This window comes from Mustela lutreola, chromosome 2 (assembly GCF_030435805.1).
Source record: "Mustela lutreola isolate mMusLut2 chromosome 2, mMusLut2.pri, whole genome shotgun sequence".
NCBI lineage: Eukaryota > Metazoa > Chordata > Mammalia > Carnivora > Mustelidae > Mustela > Mustela lutreola.
The window spans coordinates 156,590,752-156,610,569 of record NC_081291.1 but is presented as its reverse complement, the minus strand read 5'-3'; the positions used below and the strand labels follow the sequence as shown (position 1 = coordinate 156,610,569).

Sequence of the window (19,818 nt, the reverse complement as noted above, 5' to 3'; positions counted from 1 at the left end):
CAAAGTCACCTTTGCCTCAAAAAACAACACAGTCACAGGTTCCAGCATTAGAACATGGATTTCTTTCTTTCTTTTTAAGATTTTTAAAATTTATTTGACAGAGAAAGATCACAAATGGTCAGAGAGGCAGGCAGAGGAAGAAGCAGGCTCCTTGCTGAGCAGAGATCCCGATGCGGGACTCCATCCCAGGATCCTGAGATCATGCCATGAGCCGAAGTCGGAGGCTTAACCCACTGAGCCACCCAGGCGGCCCTAGAACATGAATTTCTTTAGGGGCCTTTATTCTGTCCCCAAATCCTTAAATTGATGAGCCCCAAAACTACTGATCACGGCCAAATTTCTTAAAATCCTTTTTCCTCTCCCACCCATTTCCAAAGCTGCAACCGCTTTTGCCTGTCCTTCCTCACTCAATATTACCCCGCCTACCCCCTCCCCCAGCCAAACTGCGTCCCAGGCCCTGCCCTGAGTTGCCCCCTTTATCCCGGCGCCCCCTGCCTCCCGGGCCTGGGAATGGGGGTGGGGACGCGGGAGCAGGAGCGCCCTCTGCGGGCGGGAGTGGCGCGCAGCTACCTTAGGCGACCTCTGCCCTCGTCCCCCCTGCCCCACTGATGGCCAGGCCCACGGGTCCCACACTTCTGTCTCCTCCTAGACCTCGTCCATCGCAGAGCCACTGGCTTTGACGACCTCGCCACGCGGCGAGGACCCCAGGTGCTCTCCATGCCCGAGCCCGAGCCCGAGCCCGAGCCCGAGCCCACGCCCACCCTCCCGAACCCCGGAAGGGCTTTCCCGCCGCCACCCCCAATTCCCTCCTCCTCCCGCCTCCGTCTCGCCCCCTTACGCCTCCGCCTCCCCTCGGGCGGACCTCTCCAGCCCCGCCCCCGCGCCGTCGCCAAGGTGCAGGGCGCATGCGGGAGGCCGGCCGGCGAGGGACGCGGGGACGCGGGGACGCGGGGACCCGGCGCCGGAGTGAGTGCGGGCGCGGGCCGGCGACCAGGTTGCGGCGTGGGTGGCCGGCGTTCTCTCCGGAGGTACTGAATTGCTGCGGGCAGCGGCAGGTCCGGAGCTCTCTCTAGCCCCCGGGACTCCGAGGCGAGCAGCAGGCCCGGGGCAAATGGGCCTCGCTTCCGTCCCGAGAAGGCAGGGCCCTCCGTCCCCTACTCTCTGCTCCGCAGCCCTCACTTCACCGTCCCCAACTCTCCGAGAATCCCAGTAAGCAGAGGATGCGGCACCTCCACTAAGTGCGCATCACTGAGAGCCTGGGCCACGCGTTACTGCACCTGGAAATGACGAAGAAACGCTAGTGAGAAAATACCAAGTGAAAAGCTCAAGATTTAAGAGGGCCTTAATAGAGTACTTCCAGAATGTTATGCGTGTAGTTTGTACTCCCCGAGAAGAGGCCGGTGAGAAATACTTCATATTGTGAACAGTGATGTTACATAGTAACCAACCTTAACTTGGACTGCCTTAACAAAATACCATAGACTGTGACCTAAACAACAAATTCATTTCCTAACACTTCTGGAGACTGGGAAATCCAAGAGTAAGGTGCCAGGAAGCTAGGTTTGGAGACTTTTTTCTTGGCTTGGCAGTGGCAGCCATTTCAAGGGAGACAAACTGGCTCTCTAGTGTCTCCTTCTTTTTTTTCTTTTTAAAAGATTTTATTTATTTATTTGTTTAGAAAGAGTGTGGGAGTGGGGGCAGAGGGAGAGAATGTCAAGCAAACTCCAGGCTGAGCATGGAGCCCGACTTGGAGCTCTGTCTCATGACCCCGAGATCAGGACTCCAGGTGAAATGAAGAGTTGGTTGCCCAACCCACTGAGCCACCCAGGTGCCCCACTCTGTGTCTCTTCTTACAAGGGCGCTAATCCTGAGTTGGGATACCTGTCTTCATGACCTCATCTAACCCTGCTCACCTCCCAAACACCCTATCAAACAAATACCATCACCCTGGGGGTTGGGCTTCAACATAAGAATTTAGGAGAAAGTTGAAAACATACAGTCAGTATCAGTACCTTCTAGGTGGTATGTCAGAGTGATTAAGAATTTGGACTGTGGAGCCAGGCTGCCTGAATTTGAATCCCAGCTGCTCTGGTTACCAGTGTTTGCCCTTCGGCAAATCCCCTCACTAGGCCTCAGCCTCCCCACCTGAGCCATCACTATGTGCCAGGCTCTGTTCCAAGTATCCACAAGGAACTAATTCCTTATTCCTCATAACAGTTCTTTTTTTTTTTTTTTTAAGATTTTATTTATTTATTTGACAGAGAGATCACAAGTAGGCAGAGAGGCAGGCAGAGAGAGAGGGGGAAGCCAGCTCCTTGCTGAGCAGAGAGCTGGATGCGGGGCTCCATCCTAGGACCCTGAGACCATGACCTGAGCTGAAGGCAGAGGCTTAACCACTGAGCCACCCAGGCGCCCCCTCATTATAGTTCTTTATCATCATCATCACCCATCAACATCCCCTTGGTACCGAGGAAAAAACTTTACATTTAATTTGCATTAAATTCCCACAAATACCAAAGAGATTCTAGTCCCACCATTTTTACAGATGAAGACTGGGTTCAGGCACATGAAGTGGACTAGTCACAGTCAGTCTGCTAATAATTGACAGACACAGGATTCAAACTGGTTCTTCCTGAAACGAGGCCTCTTAATAATTCTCATAAACTTTTGTCTCTGTGAACCCAGTTCAAAGAACCAACCATTACCTTAAGTTACTGGGACCAAACCAATTCGGAGTTGCTAGCTCCTCAGTGAGTCACAGATACACCAGGTGGAGTTGTCCCACAAAGTAAACTTTATTTGCAGCAAATAATGAGATCACAGGAAACAGCTTTCAAAGCTGGATGAAAGAGAGACAGTCAGTGAGGTGGGGACGAGTTCCTTTTGTTTACAGTTTGGATGAATATTTAGATAGGGAGGCCTTGTCATCCAGTGTATAGGCATGCATAAGGTCCCACAGGTACATTAAGGAAACACGCCTATACAGACATTGTTTGTTATGTGAATGAGGCTGAGGCCCTTCCTTGGGTGGAGATTTTAGTATTATAATGAGGTAAAGGTCATTGCCAGTCATTCCGGAGGTTACTACCCCCCATCTGAGCGGAAGTGAGTCAGCGCTTTGAGTTCAAACAGTCTAGGTAGTCTGGGAGGTGTTGTCAAGGCCCTTGCCAGTCTCCTGAGGGTGGTTTCAGGTTTCATTTGCCTGACCTACAACCCAACAATCATGCTACTAGGTATTTACCCTAAAGATACAAATGTAGTGATCTGAAGGGGCATGTGCTCCCCAATGTTTATAGCAGCGATGTCCACAACAGCCAACCTATGGAAAGAGCCTGGATGTCCATCAACAGAGGAATGAGTAAAGAAGATGTGGTGTGTATCTGCAAGGAATATTACAGAGCCATCAAAAAACCAAAATCTTGCCATTTTCAACGTTGTGGATGGAACCAGAGAGTATTTGCTAAGTGAAATAAGTCAATCAGAGAAAGACAATTGTATGATCTCTGATATCAGGGGGTAGGGAAGGGAAGGGAAAAATGAAACAAGATGGGATCTGGAGGGAGACAAACGATAAGAGGCTCTTAATCTCAGGAAACAAACTGAGGGTTGCTGGGGGGGTGCGGTGAGGGGGTAGGGATAGGGTGGTTGGATGATGGACATTGGGGAGGGTAAGTGCTGGGGTGAGTGCTGTGAAATGTGTAAGACTGATGATTCACAGACCTGTACCCCTGAAGCAAATAATACATTATATGTTAATTTTTTTTTAAAAAAAAAAGTGGTACTCTGGAAAGAAGAGATCTAGCTGGTGACATTATCACATGGAGGGACCTTTCAAGGCTGCTTAATTGAAGGGACAGATCATTACTGCTGGGTGGCTTCCTGTGGCCAGGAAAATAAGAATCACTTCATAGTATTAATAAAGTTTATTGAGCACTTTTACTATGTGCCAGGCATTGTGCTAAGTGCTTTATAAATTTACCTTCCTTAATCCTGGTGACAACCATAATCCATTTTACAGATGGAGAAATCGAGGCTTCAGAACTCTTCATAGAATACCTAAGTCTGGGGCACCTGGGTGGCTCAGTGGGTTAAAGCCTCTGCCTTCGGCTCAGGTCATGATCCCAGGGTCCTGGGATTGAGCCCCGCATCAGGCTCTCTGCTTGGCAGGGAGCCTGCTTCCCTTCCTCCCTCTCTGCCTGCCTCTCTGTCTACTTGTGATCTCTATCAAATAAATAAAATTAAAAAAAAAAAAAAAAAAGAATACCTAAGTCGACCCCAGTGAGTCCAGTGGTGGAGATAAGACTAAAATCCAAGTCTGTTCCCGTTTAAAGCTCACATTCTTAACCCCTGTGGATATGCTGCCTGGCAAGAATTATGTCTATAAAGAGAACTATGCCATTTAAAAATCAATATGTCCTTGGCAATATTTAGTGCACACCATTAATGTTATAACTGAGTTCCAGGGGTATCACACCATTTTATTTTATTTTATTGAAAGATTTTATTTATTTACTTGCCAGAGAGAGAACAAGCAGGGGGAGTGGCAGAGAGAGAAGCAGGCTTCCCACTAAGCAGGGAGCCCAATGTGTGACTTGATCCCAGGACCCAGGGATCATGGCCTGAGCCAAAGGCAGATGCCTGACAACTGAGCCAGCTAGGTGCTCCTATTGCCCCATTTTAAAGAATCTAAAAGAACATGGATCCATGAAAATAGATACTGGAAACAGAACAGTTTTACTCAATGGTATCTATCTTGATTCCCTACTCCCGTTTTAAGATACCTGAGGCACTTTAAGCAGAGAAGGGTCAGCAATATTTGCCAATTTTTAGTGGGGATGTGTGATCTGCTTCTTCAAAAGACATCTGTGTATTAGGTTTCAGGGCAAGGTGCTATTTTCAGAATCCAGGTAGAATCTAACACAGTAAAACAATGCCAAGGGAAAAGGAAGGAAAACAAAAAACTAAAGGAACACCCCTGCCCATCGTTCCAATTCTTCGGAAGTTCCTGAAAACGTATGAAAAGCACTGTGTCCAGACGCAGACAGCTGTGTGTCCAGCCATCAGACAGGACTTGAAAACCAGCATCAACAACGAACAGATTCTTAGGAAAGTGAGTGTGTGGCCTCCTTTGCTTACTCCTCTGGGAAGTGAATGGACTGGGGTTTTGCCCCAAGGAACACGGGTCCTCAGTCATCGCTCTGTGTTCCTGCCTGCCTGCCTGTCTGAAGTCCAAAACCTGCTCCTGGCACTGGGGCTCTGCTCAGCACTCTGCCTCCCTGCTTCTACCTCGAATCTACCCACCCCAGTCCTTTGAGCAGCCCTGCCCTTTCTTACACCACACCTGGAGTGGCCAACCAGCCCCTCCCACTCTACCTCTGAAAAGTCCCACACAGAAGACCACTTTGAGCATCTGGCAGGACATCCATGCCCAGCACTGCACCACCCCACAGGATCCCTCCAAGGGAATGTTTGCTTCCCTCAACAGTAGTGTCCCTGTCGTCAGGCCAGACCCCCGCACTCACCCATCCTTCCCCTCTCACTTGGAGCGAGATCAGCAAACACATAATTCTAATTCCCAAAGTACAGGATTTCAGAAAAAAAATAAAATCAGGTGTTATATCTTTTTTGAGATTGACTCTAGGGGTCAATTGGGAGGGGGAAAGAAGAGAGGCCAGCCCTGAAATGAAATGGTCTACTTTTGGGAAGGGGCGCCTGCTAGTCCAGAAGGGGGAGAGGGGGAGGGAGCAGTGCTCGAACCCAAGGACAGACTGACCTGCTCTCCAGCTTTCCTGTGGCCAGCCCAGAAAGACAGTCTGTATTGTAATAATCAAACACCTACTGGTGTCCTAAGATGCTGAGTGCTAACCAAGAGTATAAGTTAAAGTAGTTAGAGATGAGTGCTGAAAAATAATCATTATTCTAAGGAGACTTTGACCCAGATCCATCCTACCCATATTTTTCCTGAAGTTTTTTGAGGGATGGGAGGGTGATTACATTGTACCCCACATAAAAAGAACCTCTGAAAGTCCTTCCTAACCACCATCCCTTTTTGCCAAACTTCCATTTCCCAAGGGAGCTGCCACCTCCCCTCTCCCTGTTCCCTCCTTTGGACAGGAGACTTTCTCTCCTAATCTCCTATCCCCTCTGCCCTCCTGGGTCTTTCTAATTCCTTCTCTTGTAGTTAGTTGCTTCTCTGGATTCCCCCATACATCTCCCTGCTCATCCCAGGGCAAGAGCTTCTCAGAGCCATCTTTTTGTGATAAAATAGTTACAACTTTTTTTTTCTATTGTACATTTTATAATTAGCCTCTACTACTTAATGATAAGAGTTAATCATAAACCTTGTTCAAATTTGTAGTCCCTTCAGCAAACATTTTAAATTAAATGTTTCAAATTTGTAGTCCCTTTCTAAACAGTTTAAATTAAAATCACTATCAGAAATGCAAATAACATCAGGACCCGATGTGTAAATACTGGTGTAAATCATAAGACCATATGGGCTGTTTATGTTGGGGGGGTGATGCTCTGGTTGGGTCTCCATTTTGATGTTGAGCATCACTAAAGTAAGAGTCTCATGAGACAATTATTTTTTTACTGCATAGGATACGCTCAGATAATTTCTCTTCTGTTCTATTTCATTAAAGGGAGAAAAAAAGCTGGTTACAACCTACTCAATTGATTTTTGACCCAATAATGAGTAGAAACCTGATGGAAAAATCTGTGCCCTGTAAGATTGCTTTTGCATATGGCAAGAAATTCATAAGTTTGTATTGAATTACCACCCAGTGCATGTGTGATCCAAAGCTAATTGCCTTTTCAAATGTTCTGATACTGTCTGATGACAACACTCTTTCTCTATGCATGGACATCTCTTTATGATTCCCACCTGTACTTTTTTTCTGACACTCCAGTTTATGCTTGTAAGACCTGGAGACTCCCCAACAAGCATCTTACCCATTTCCTTAGAACCTTTGCTCATGACAATTCACGATGAGTGTTATATGCTGGGGAAAGAGATCTGTATCTGGAGCCTTCAACTGAGCAACCCAGAGATTGCCAGACTGGTGAGTCATGCGTTTTAGAAGTATTCCTTCAATTAAACTTAAAATTGAATATAACATAATAGCACATATTCCAGCTACAGTTCATTTGGTTGTTGACTGATATGCTCTAAGCTTTTTTTAAAAAAAAAGACAACGTATCTTTTAATGAAACATTTCAAAGTTATGTAAAAGTACAAAAAACCAGGTAAAACTATAATGTTTGGTTAAAAAACACTATAATGTTTGGTTAAAAAACATTATAGTTTTACCTGTTGTTTATTTTATAAAATGCAACATACAGTATGCATTCTTTTCTGTCTCTCTTTGCCTGTACAACATTATGTTTTTATGAGTCATCATATTTTACTTTTGTAGAGCTATAGTTGATGCATTTTCATTGCTATATAGTTTTTTTTTAAGATTTTATTTATTTTAAATTGCTTTTATTTATTTATTTATTTATTTTTATTTTTTTTTTTTAAAGATTTTATTTATTTATTTGACAGAGAGAAATCACAAGTAGATGGAGAGGCAGGCAGAGAGAGAGAGAGAGAGGGGGAAGCAGGCTCCCTGCCGAGCAGAGAGCCCGATGCGGGACTCGATCCCAGGACCCTGAGATCATGACCTGAGCCGAAGGCAGCGGCTTAACCCACTGAGCCACCCAGGCGCCCCTAAGATTTTATTTATTTATTCGAGAGAGGAAGAGAGAGCCCAAGCGGGGGAGGGAGAGGGACAAGCAGGCTCTGCACTGAGCGTGGAACCTGATGTATGGTTTCATCCCATGACCCTGAGATCATGACCTGAGCTGAAATCAAGAGTGAGACGCTTAACTGACTGAGCCACCCAGATGCCCCTATATCATTTTCTACTATGAATATACCATAATTTCTTTATCCTACTATTCAACAACAACAAAAAACAAACAACCTCATTTTAAAATGGGCAAAGGACTAAGGAAACATTCTCCAAAGAAGGTATACAAATAAATCATAAACACACAAAAGATGTTCAATATTACTAATCTTTAGGGAAATGCAAATCAAAACTGCGATAGGATACTATCTCATGTCAACTAGTATGGCATGAGGTAGTATCTCATATAATAGTATGGCTACTACTATAAAAAAAATAGAACATAATGTGTTGACAGGATATGGACAGCACAGGAAAACCTGTGCACTGTTGATGGGAATATAAATTGGTGTAGCCACTATGGAAAACAGGATTGAAGTTCCTTAAAAAAATAAAAATGTAATTACCATATGATTCAGCAATTCCCACTTCTGGACATCTACCCCAAAGAATTGAAAGCTAGATCTCAAAAAGATATTTGTACACTAATCTTCATGGTAGCATTATTCACAATAGCCAAAGGTGGAAGCAATCCAAATGTCCATTAACAGATGAGTAGAAAACAAAATGTTGGATATACATACAATAGAATATTATTCAGCCTTTAACAGGAAGGAAGTTGTGACACATGCTACATGTGGGAACCTTGAGGAACTTATGCTAAGTAAGATAAGTCAGTCACAAAAGGACAAATACTATATCATTGTATTATAGGAAGTACCTAGAGTAGTTAAGACTCATAGAGAAAGAAAATAAAATGGCGGTTGCTAGATGTTGTGGGGGAGGGGAGAGTGGGAGTTATTTTTTAATGGGTACAGAGTCTGAGTTTTACAAGATGAAAAATGTTCTGGAGATGGATGGTGTTGAGGGTTGTACAACAATAGTGAATGTCTTTAATGCCACTGAACTGTACCCCAAAAATGGTTATGATGGTAAATTTTATCTGTGTATTTGACCACAATTCAAAATAAATTTTTAAAAAAGGTATCTTTAATGCATAATCAGAATTTGTATTTGTTTTTATTGAAAGTGTCAGTCCAGGGACCCAGTCCATTTAAGCAGGCCATAGAATGCTGTCCGTGCATGTCAACAGTGATCCTTAGCAGTTCTTTAAAATGTTGCCCTGTTGGTCACCTGGAGGCCATTGAGGAATTCTGTGGTCGATGGCTGTGGTCTTGCCCACATGGGCCTAGTGCCCCAGGAATGACACTGCAAACCACTGGTTGAGACCGTCGGGACCTGGGTTGAGAGCCCGTTTTGCACAGACCAGTGTTACTTACCATAGACAGTGATGTCCCACACTGCCTCCTCTGTCAGAAACAACAGCTTGCGAAATCTAACCCAGCACTTAAGCTAGGTGTTTTCTCATAAAAGAGACGTCAAATGCCAGCTCTGTAGTTAAGGCTGCAAGGGCGCTTATATTCTCAGCCAAACTATAATTTGGAGCCCTATCTCTAACCAACATGTCATTGCCTCAGGAAACCCTAAATCCTTCTGACCCCACCAAAGCCTCTTTTCAATTTAAATTCTGAACTGAAGAAATCCTTAGGTTGCAGTGATTCTCACTGCTAAAAGGTGGCTTTTGTGATTTGTAGCTTTAAATCCCTGTCAGGTAGGGATTTAGTTGTCCCTGGGATCCTTTGTTACCACAAGAAATGTCCTTGTCATAGGCCCCTCTGTTCAGGGGACTGAGAGACCTTGACATGGTTCCAAATATTCATGTGTTGCCCCCAGTCCCATGGCTTCACCATGAGAAACAACTTGTTGCTAAATTTCCATGGTCTAGTTTTTTGTTTTTTGTTTTTTTTTTTAAGATTTCATTTTAGAGAGATTGAGAGAGAGTTTGAGCACAGGAAGGGACAGAGAGAGGAGGAGAGAAGCAGACTTCTTGTTGAGCACAGAGTTCGACATGGGGCTCCATCCCAGGAGAAACCATGGCCCCGAGACCATGACGTGAGCTAAAATCAAGAGTCCAACACTTAACCAACTAAGCCACTCAGGTGCTCCTGTGTGGTGTATTTTTGAGGAGGCCTCTAAATCCTAATACCAGTAACAATGAATACTTAGGAGGTAATCTGACTATTATAATTTTTGCCTAGTTATACAAAGGTTGGCATGGCGGTACTTCCCTATTGAAAGGACACAACCCTAGGAGAACAAATCTGTGGGTTAGAATATCAACATCTGTATTGGTCTGCTGGGACTACCATAACCACAGGTTGCACGGCTTAAACAACAGAAACTCATTTCCTCATAGTTATGAAGGCCTAGAAATCTGAGCTCAAGGTGTCAGCAGGGTTGGTGACTTCTGAGGCCACTCTTCTTGGCTTGTAAATGGCCGCCTTTCCCCTGTATCTTCACGTCTTCCCCTTGTGCATATCTGTGTCCCGATTTCCTTCTTATAAGAAAGCCAATCCTACTGGGTTAGGACCCACCCTGAAGACCTTATTTTAACTTAGGTAGCTCTTTGAAGACCCTGTTTCCAAATACAGTCACATTCTGAGGTTAGGACTTCAATGTATGAATGAGGGGGGACACAATTCAGCCCCCAATGACAGAGAAAGATAAGCTGCAGTGTATCTCATCTCATCACAAAGCTTGGTGTTGCCCATTTAATTCTTCACATTGCCTTTTAAAGGGCAGTTATTTTATTTTCATGCCACTTTCTCCTTGGGGGAATTAGAAAGTTGTCTTCAAGGCGAACTGTTGAGGTAATGAACATAACGGGCTTTTGCATTACGTGAAAACACAGAGCATGTTGTCTCCCTTACGTGAGCACGGTTTCCCCTCGCATTCTTAGGCTTCACTTCTGGAGTTGAAGGGGAGTGCCGCCTGCCCCTTTACCAGCCTGGAGCTCACTGATTGCAGGATGGATCTGTGGTCTCTCCGGAGACTCGGGAGGGCTCTGCCACGCAGCCATCTGCGTTCTCTCATCCTCGATTACAGCAGGTGAGGCTGGAATGCGGGCTTCCTTCAGGGCTCTGCCGCTGTTCGGCTGAGGGAGGCAAAGGCAGGGAGGGCGGTGGCCTGGTTCCTTGTGCCTCATCTGGTCATCACTGGAAGCGGATACTCCAAAACCTCCTTAGACCTAATGTTCCTGAGTAAATGTCAGGGTTCTCAAAAAGAGGCTTTATTCATTCATTTTTCCTTTCTTCCTCCCTCTCTCCCGCCCACCCCTCCTTCCTCCTTCCTTACTTTCCTTTTATTCACTTATTCTGTCAACAAATATTTGTCGACAGCCTGTTTGTGCAAGACACTGTGCTCTTCACTAAGGAAGATACAAATACATATAAGGCAATGGCCCTGAGCAAGGAAGCCCTCGGGATAGTAGAGAGGACTATGTGGAACGTGCTCTAAGGTACATGTAATGCAAGGTAGAAAGCCTTGGTGTCGGGCGCCTGGGTGGCTCAGTGGGTTGAGCCTCTGCCTTCGGCTCAGGTCATGATCTCAGGGTTCTGGGATCGAGCCCGCGTTGGTCTCTCTGCTCAGCTGGGAGCCTGCTTCCCCGCGCCCCCCTCCTGCCTCTCTGCCTACTTGTGATCTCTGTCAAATAAATAAAATAAAATCTTAAAAAAGAAATATAGAGAGCTTTGGTGTCACAAAAAATGTCCATATAGATTTTAGTGGTGGTTTGGATAAGGGGAACCATGACCCCATTCAGGACAGGCCATTATTCACCAGGAATGGAGGTGGGAGGGAAGGTGTGGGGTTAGGGAAGAAAAGAGCCCAGTCTTGTGAGGGGAGGGTTGGGGGTAATAATAATAATAATACCTGCTAATTGTTATCGGGTGCTAACTGGGTGCCAAGCACAGTGCACGGTTTATGTCATTGACTCTCCCAACAACAGAGAGATATGTACCATTATGTATGAATGTAGGATATATAATGACAGGTATGTACCATTTCTATCCCTTGACTCTGTATGAGGAAAGACTCAGGGGGATTAACTGGCTTGTTCAAGGCCATTCTGCTATTAGGGATGGAGCCTGGATGTGAATCTAGCCCCCTCAATCTGAGCCCACTTCTGATCCGTGATACTAGGCTGCTGGGGGGTCTTATAGTGTGCCATCCATAAATAATTTCAACCAGCTTATGTGATGTGGGATTAGGGATTAGGGCCCCGGTGGTGACAAGTCTATCCACAAAAGCTGAGGAGAGGGACTATCTCTGGAGTTTCTCTATGTTTCTGAGACGCTTGGGGGAGCCTCAGTCAGGGTTTCCTGACACAGGACAGCAGAAGGCCAGTGTCCTCAGGACACCCAGTAGTGACTGAGGATCAGCCTGGGAGTCTTCCAGCTTCCCACACTGCACTGGGCAGAACCAGCCCACCTGCTGAGACCCTTCTGGACTCCAGCTCCTGTGCTGGACCCAGAGACCTGCACTGGCAGGAAGACAGAAGGGAGAAAAAAGGAATCCCCAATGTTAGGGAAAAGTTTATTTTATTCACCTGGGAGGGGCAGGGAGCGAGGAAAGGGTGGAAGGAGAGGGAGAGAGTCTCCAGCAGACTTCATGCTGAGCCCAGAGCCCATGCGGGGCTCCATCTCAGGACCCTGAGATCATGACCTGAGCTGAAGGCAGAGGCCTAACCCACTGAACCACCCAACGCCCCAAAACAGCTTATTTTCATTGTCAGTTGAAATCTGGCTATTCCCGAGACACCGTGAGTGTCAGGATTGGGTGGTTGGGAATCACCACTGAGACCTCAGCACTGGTAAAACTGTAGGTTCTTGGCCTCTGGGGACTTCCCTCCGGTTTTCTCTGGGAGGCCCTGCAGCCCACCAGGCAGGATTCCCTTCTTTCTCATAAGCAGCTGCCTCCCCACACCCACCACAGTAGCTGCCTTCTGTAACTACGTGTTGTTACAAGTAGTAACATGAACTAGTAAATTGAAGAAGTCATTTCTGTTAATACGATGCACCTCATTTGAAAGTTCAGACACTGAGGGACGCCTGGGTGGCTCAGTTGGTTGGACGACTGCCTTCGGCTCAGGTCATGATCCCGGAGTCCTGGGATCGAGTCCCGCATCGGGCTCCCAGCTGCATGGGGAGTCTTCTTCTCCCTCTGACCTTCTCCTCGCTCATGCTCTCTCTCACTGTCTCTCTCTCAAATAAATAAATAAAATCTTTAAAAAAAAAAAAAAAAAAAGAAAAGAAAGTTCAGACACTGACATTCCAAATGCGCGGAAGATGTCCCTCTACCTCATTGTTGCTCAGTTTCCTGACCTAATGCCTGTACCCAGAGGCTGCGTGGGGCAATGCCTGTGACTGCTCTTTGCAAAGTCGAAGGACTCGGTGAGAAGGTGAGGGGCAGGACAGGGCCAGGAAGGAGGGCCAAGAGATTGAATTTTCCCAGACCCTGCTCTCTCCTTACACAGCCTCCTGCTGCTGGGGTCTTCCCAGACCCCTTCATCCCTGCCAGCTAGGCAATCTCTCCTGTCTTCCAGATCCAGATCTCGCTCTCTATCTGCTCCCTTGAATGGGTACTTCGAACCGTGCCCTGCTCCCTTCCCCTGGGAAACAGATTCTGGGTTCCCCTTCCTCAACATGCAGGCTACCTCCACCCCCAGTCACCCAGCTCACCCCCTTAGCCCCTGCCATGGAAACCCAAAGTAAAGATCCCGTAAAATCTGTTCTGCCATAGGGAGTCCCTTAAAATGAATTATCCAACAAGTGACATAGGTTTTATAAAAGTCACTTATTTGTTGCCATCATTTCTTTTTAGATTTGGGAAGGAAGAAGTTGAGAGTCTTTTCTCAGGCCTGGAGAACAACCAGAGGCTTCAAGCCCTCAGTCTGCGCTACTGTGGTCTGGGGCCACAGAGCGGACCCCGGCTGGGTACCATCATATGCCAGACCGCCATCAGGTGAGATGCACACCCTGCTTGCCTCCCCCCTTCTGCCTTCAGTTACCTAACCAGCTTGGTTAAAAAATCTACTAATCCACCAATTCCCCCCAGCTTCTTCTCACTATGTTTGTAGCCTTCTTTTTCTACCCTCCAGTTATTTTTGTTTTCTTTTTCTTGATGATAAGAGAAAGATCCTTTAGTTATACTTGAGAATCAAAGGTATTATGCTATAGGCATGTTTTGGGCGCTATGACATGGTCCCTACGTCTGTTTTTTTATAATGTGGTCTACTATCTATTATGATTATTTACTATTTTATAACCAGGTCTAGTATTCTATGAGGTGAAGACCTCAAAGCCACATTTGCAGAGATTAAAATACCATCAAATGACCAGTTTATTTCACCCCTCTCCAGTGAGCTGCACCTCGACGGCAATTTCTTACAATGTTCCGGAGCTCTGGCTCTCCTCAGACCCATCGCGGACTATGCAGAGATGCAGGGTAGAGAGCAGCCGGCCATGGCCCCACCAGACCCTGGGAGTCCCCCTCATCAGCTGCAGGGTGAGTGCTGGGGACCTGGACCCTCCACTCTTTGGGCCTACCTAAAAGAAGGAAACTGCTTTGCAATTAAAAGTGACCTTCCTAGGGGCACCTGGGTGGCTCAGTGGGTTAAAGCCTCTGCCTTCGGCTCAGGTCATGATCCCAGGGTCCTGGGATCGAGCCCTGCGTTGGGCTCTCTGCTTAGCAGGGAGTCTGCTTCCTTTCCTCTCTCTCTGCCTGCCTCTCTACTTGTAATCTCTGTCAAATAAATAAATAAAATCTTAAAAAAAAAAAAAAAGTGACCTTCCTAGTGGTCAGTGGAAATTCTTTTTCCTGAATCTGAATGAGAGCAGAATAATGGGCCCTCAGCAATGTCTTTGTCCTAATCCACAGAACTGGTGATTATGTTACCTCACGTGGCAAAAGGGACTGTGCACATATGATAACATTAAGGGCCTTGAGACAGGGGTTTATCCTGGATTTTCTGGGTAGGTCCAGTGTCATCACAGCATATTTGCAAAGAGACTTTTGCAAGAGATGTGACTGTGGAAGGAAAGGTTGGAGTGATGGGAGGAAGGGGCCAGCAGCCAGCCAAGGAATGTAGGTGGCCTCGAGGAGCTGGAAAGGGCAGGGCAAGGAATTCTCCCTCAGAGCCACTAAAAGACACACAGTCCACCAAGGCCTTGACTGTAAGACCCATGTTGGACTTGGGACCTCCAGATCTGTAAGGTCATAGACTTGTACTGTTTTAAGCCATTAAGTTTACAGTCATTTGTTCTAGCTGCAGCGGGGAACTAGTACGGCATGTTAATCATAACTCTTCAGTTCGGAGAGTGAGAACCACCCAGGCAGAACTCAAGGTAAACAGGGGCTTACTGACTCACATAACTGAGATGTCCACAGCTGTCTTTAGAGATAGCTGAACTGAGGGGGCTCATACGATGTCATCAGGGGACCCCAAATTTGCTGCTTTTGATTCAGCATCCCTCCCAAGTGTGGGCCTTCCATTCCAGTGTGGTCAGCCTTTCTCCAGGCAGGAAAGAGCAGTTGACACGTCTGCCAGCTGTCCCAGGGCTCTAACATCATGACTTATTATCAGCCAGAAAGTGTGAGCCTCTGTCTCACACTGACTGTGAGTCAGATCCCCCAGGGAGGCTCTTGCTGGCCTTCCCTGGGTCACATACATATCTCAGACCAGTCCTTACAGCACAGGATGTGCTAAGGTGTAATTAGCCAGGACTGATCACATAGCCACCCGGGGGGGGGGGGCGGTGAGGGGGAGCATGCTGGTGGGCAGCCAAACCAGAACCCTGCGATTTGCCAGGGAGCGGAGTGGTGGTCCGTCCAAGCAGCAGGCCAATGAGGAGGACAGATACAGGACAGACAAGAACAACAGGAGCTTACTCCCTTATAGAAGCCTGATCATTTCTTTTAATAGATCCCAAATACACATGTTCATGACCCATTTGAAAGCTGACTACTTTGAATCATTGTTAACAGAAACTATAGCAAGTGGCTAACAGCACAGACTTAGAATCAGGTCTGGGTTCAAATCCTACCCCAGCTGTGCATTAGTTTGGGCAAATTATCAAACTGATCAAACTTTAGCTTCTTCAGCTATAAAATAAACATAACTACCTCAGAGTGTTCAGTGAGGAGGAAGTGGTATAATGTGATGCAGTTAGCATGAAGCCTGGCATGTAGTAAGTAATTGAGGGACATTAATTATCATTACTGTCATCATTATTATCATAACAACCTTTTTCCGGGAGAGTAAACTTGAGGCATGTTGGCGAACACAGTCGCTCTACTTGCTGGAAAAAAATGAAAATAAAGAGCTCGAGGCTAATGTGCAGCATGGGGACCATTGTTAAATATACTGTATTGTATATTTGGAAATTGCATGAGGGCACCTGGCTGGCTCAGTTGGTGGAGTGTGTGACTCTTGATCTCAGGGATTGTAAGTTTAAGCCCTATGTTGGGTGGAGGGATTACTTAAAAAATAAAATCTCAAAAAGAACAAGTTGCCAAGAGAGTAGATCTTAAAAGGTCTTATCACAAGAAACAAAATTTGTGACCATGTGTTGTGATAGGCGTTAACTTACCGTGGTGAACATTTCATTATATATACAAATATCAAGTCATTATGCCATATACCTGAAAATAATATAATGTTACCTGTTAATTTTATCTCAATTTTAAAAAGGATTCACTGACTTGCACTATTTAAAAAAAGAGCTGAGGGACGCCTGGGTGGCTCAGTTGGTTAAGCAGCTGCCTTCCGCTCAGGTCATGATCCCAGAGTCCTGGGATCGAGTCCCACATCGGGCTCCTTGCTCGGCAGGGTGTCTTCTTCTCCCTTTGCCTCTGCCTGCCATTCTGTCTGCCTGTGCTCGCTCTCTCTCACTCTCTCTCTCTCTGACAAATAAATAAAATCTTAAAAAAAAAAAAAAGAAATCAAAACCTTAAAAAAAAAAAGAGCTGAAGTCAAGGCTACGTTGTGGAAGTGAGTACAAAGAACTTATAACTATGAGAGATTCATAAATACAATAGTTATCCTCCCTTTAGGAACTTTCCTGGTATCAGAATTCTATAGGTTATTTGTTGAACTTGACATTTCAGTCAACCCAATAAATATACAAAGGGAAGCTGGAAAACAATGTTTGCTATCTAAATAATGACTTTCCCTCTTCTATTTTTACAAGACTGGCGCCAAAGTCCTATTTATGAGGTCCTATTTTGTAATTTCAGTACTGAAATAACCAAGTAAATCTGTCTTTTAAGAAAAATAATTGAATGTGTGCGCACACACGCATAATCTCTCTCTCAGATAAATAAATCTTAAAAAAAAAAAAAGAAGAAGAAATGAAAAGAAAAGAAAAAGAATTGGCAATATAAAAGCACTGTCTCAAGGGATTGGTATGGAGCAGACAGGCCCAGGTGTGAGGTGTGGGATTGGAAAGGCAAAGAAGGGACAGAGCTTGGGGAGGAAACGTGGAGGTCTCCTAGTCTGGTTGTTCTATCTCGGGGGGTTCTGCCCAGAGGAGCATAAGGGCTTGATTTGAAGGGTTCTGGATTTGTTTTCCCAGAGAGCCAAGCAAGCACGAGGCAGAACTGACCTCCGGGAGCGCCTGCCCTGTCATCCTTCACCACAGCCCGGAACAGGGTGGAAGCTGCCCCAGATGGGCTGGGCCCTGTGGTCAGTGGTCCGCTTGCAGAACTTCTGTGAAGTTCTCTCATTATTCATTCGCTCGAACCTTGATTTTTAGGGAGGTCAGCTGGTTAGCTGGTTAGCTCTTCTGCATCCTTTTGGGTAACTGTATTAGTCTGCGCTGGCTGCCGTAACAAAATAACACGGGCTGGGCGGCTTAAACAGATTCATTTTTCGCAGTTTTGGGAGCCCCAAGCGCCAGATTAGAGTGCCTGCGGGCGGTCTGTTCCTGGTGAGAGCTCTCTCCCTGGCCTGCAGAGGGCGCCCTCGTGCTGTGTCTTCACGAGGCCTTTCCCAGGTGTGTCAGCAGAGGGCGAGCGAGTCAGAACTTTCTAGCGACTCTCCAGTTAGAACACTGACCCTATCTGATCAGGGTCCTACTCTTACGACCTCGTTTAACCTTCATGACTTTCTTAGGGGCCCCATCTCTAACTACGGCCACACTGGGGACCCAACATCGGAATATTTGGGGATTACAGACATGTAGTCCATACCTGCCCAGAGTAAAAGTACTTCGTATTTCAGAGCTGGATGGATAGACCTCTGCTCAGGCACATGTCGTTTTCCCGTCTTGATTTCACTTCTTAGCCAGGGGGAGAGTCATAAATGAAAAAAAGAAGCACAGGAGGCAAAATAATAATAATAATAATGGAATATTTCCAGCCCTCTTCTGGTCACGGGTGAGTCTTGAACAGCCCTGCCACCCCCAAAATGTGACTCTTGAGCCAAGGAACTTGACCCGCCATCCACACCAATCTGTGCTCAACCTGCCTGACCGCTGGACCGAGCCTGGCCCCTGTCCTTTGCAGCTCTTGTCATGAAGCAGGGGTACTAGAGACTGAATATTGTGTCCTGCCCCCAATTCATATGTTGAAGTTCTAATCCCCAAGATGATGGTTTAGGAGGTGGGGCCTTTGAAAGTCATTCGGTGATGAAGGCAGAGCCCTTCTGAACAGGATTAGTGCTTTCATAAAAGAGAGCCCAGAGAGCTCCCTCACCCTTTCTGCCATGTGAGCTTATGACTGGAAGATGGTCATTCGTGAATCAGGAAGAGGCTCTCACCGCACTCCAGATCCTCTAGTGTCTGAATCTTGAACTTCCCTGGAATGAGTGTTTGTTGTTCAGAAGCCACTTGGCCTATGGTATTCTGTTCTAGCAGCCCAAATGCACTAAGACACAGAGTATGTGAAAACCGAGGCCGGGGGGCGGGGGGATGTGTTCGAGGAGGTGTGGATTGTTTTAAAGAAATGTCCAGATTCTGAACTTTCATAAGGACCCAGTACTCCTGGTTAGTATCCTGGGTCACAATCATTCTACTTTGCAAAAGAAAGGGACTCTTCTTTTCACATGCAGTATCAGAGCAGACATTGTCTTCCCTGGGGTACAAAAAATGGAGACAATTCAAAATATTAGTGGAAGTGTTAAAGAAAAGGAATGACTCTGATAACTCAGTGACATGCCGGTTTTTAGTTTAATTGAGTTATCAAATGACAGATCCTTCTAAATTATTTTTATTTTGATCCACCACTGTGTGATTTAAAAAAAATTTTTTTAAAGATTTTATTTATCCATTTGACAGACAGATCACAAGTAGGCAGAGAGGCAGGCAGAGAGAGAGGGGGAAGCAGGCTTCCCCCTGAGCAGAGAGCCCAATACAGGGCTTGATCCCAGGACCCTGAGATCATGACCTGAGCTGAAGGCAGAGGCTTAACCCACTGAGCCACCCAGGCACCCCACCACAATGTGATTTTTTAGCTTATCAAACAGGATTTCAAAGAATGTAATAATACCGCTATGATAAAATGCCTTCTAGGATTACCCAGTTAAATCTGAATTTTAGATGATTATTATAAGTACATTTCATGCAGTGTTTGGGATATACTTAACTAATTATTCTTTGTTTACTTGACATTTAAATTCAACTTGATGTCCTGTATGTGTGGGGGACAAGGCGGCTTAGTTTGACAACCCTATTCTATCCCCATCTGTATGAACAAGATTTCTCAGCACTCAGAACTGTAACAGAGGAGAGCACGTGAGGCAGAGGCAACAGCCTGCACGAAGGACCCAAGGCCTATCCACAAGCAGCAGTAGGGTACCTGGGCACTAATAGGGATAAGGGCTCTAGGGCTTGTTAGCAATGAAGGAGCAGGAGTTAGGACTTATTTAGGTTTGAGAAGGACCCCTCGATCTGTGTAGCAAACAGACTGGGTGGGGGTGGTAGGCAGGGAGGCCCATTCGGAGGCTCTTGTTATCCAGTGGGAGGTGATGGTGGGAGGTGAGAGGGGTTTACCCAAGTGGCAGAGAGAGTCAAGTTCCACATCTGTC

General features: G+C 46.0%; 1 protein-coding gene across 4 annotated transcripts in view; it reads left to right on the top strand.

Annotated features, from left to right (window-relative positions):
* Positions 1-895: 895 nt before the first annotated feature.
* Positions 896-19,818, top strand: part of LOC131825061 (uncharacterized) — a 49,047-nt gene continuing 30,124 nt past the window's right edge. For 2 of the 4 annotated variants that reach the window (XM_059163904.1, XM_059163907.1), the window contains exons 1-6: positions 939-1,028; positions 4,882-5,110; positions 6,912-7,064; positions 10,696-10,844; positions 13,617-13,757; positions 14,155-14,300. In XM_059163904.1, coding sequence (XP_059019887.1) covers positions 4,931-5,110; positions 6,912-7,064; positions 10,696-10,844; positions 13,617-13,757; positions 14,155-14,300 — 769 coding nt within the window. In that variant the 5' untranslated portion in view covers positions 939-1,028; positions 4,882-4,930. Of the gene's footprint in view, positions 1,029-4,881; positions 5,111-6,644; positions 6,728-6,911; positions 7,065-10,695; positions 10,845-13,616; positions 13,758-14,154; positions 14,301-19,818 lie in introns of those variants that run through there. The other 2 variants (XM_059163906.1, XM_059163905.1) reach the window with 2 other exon arrangements.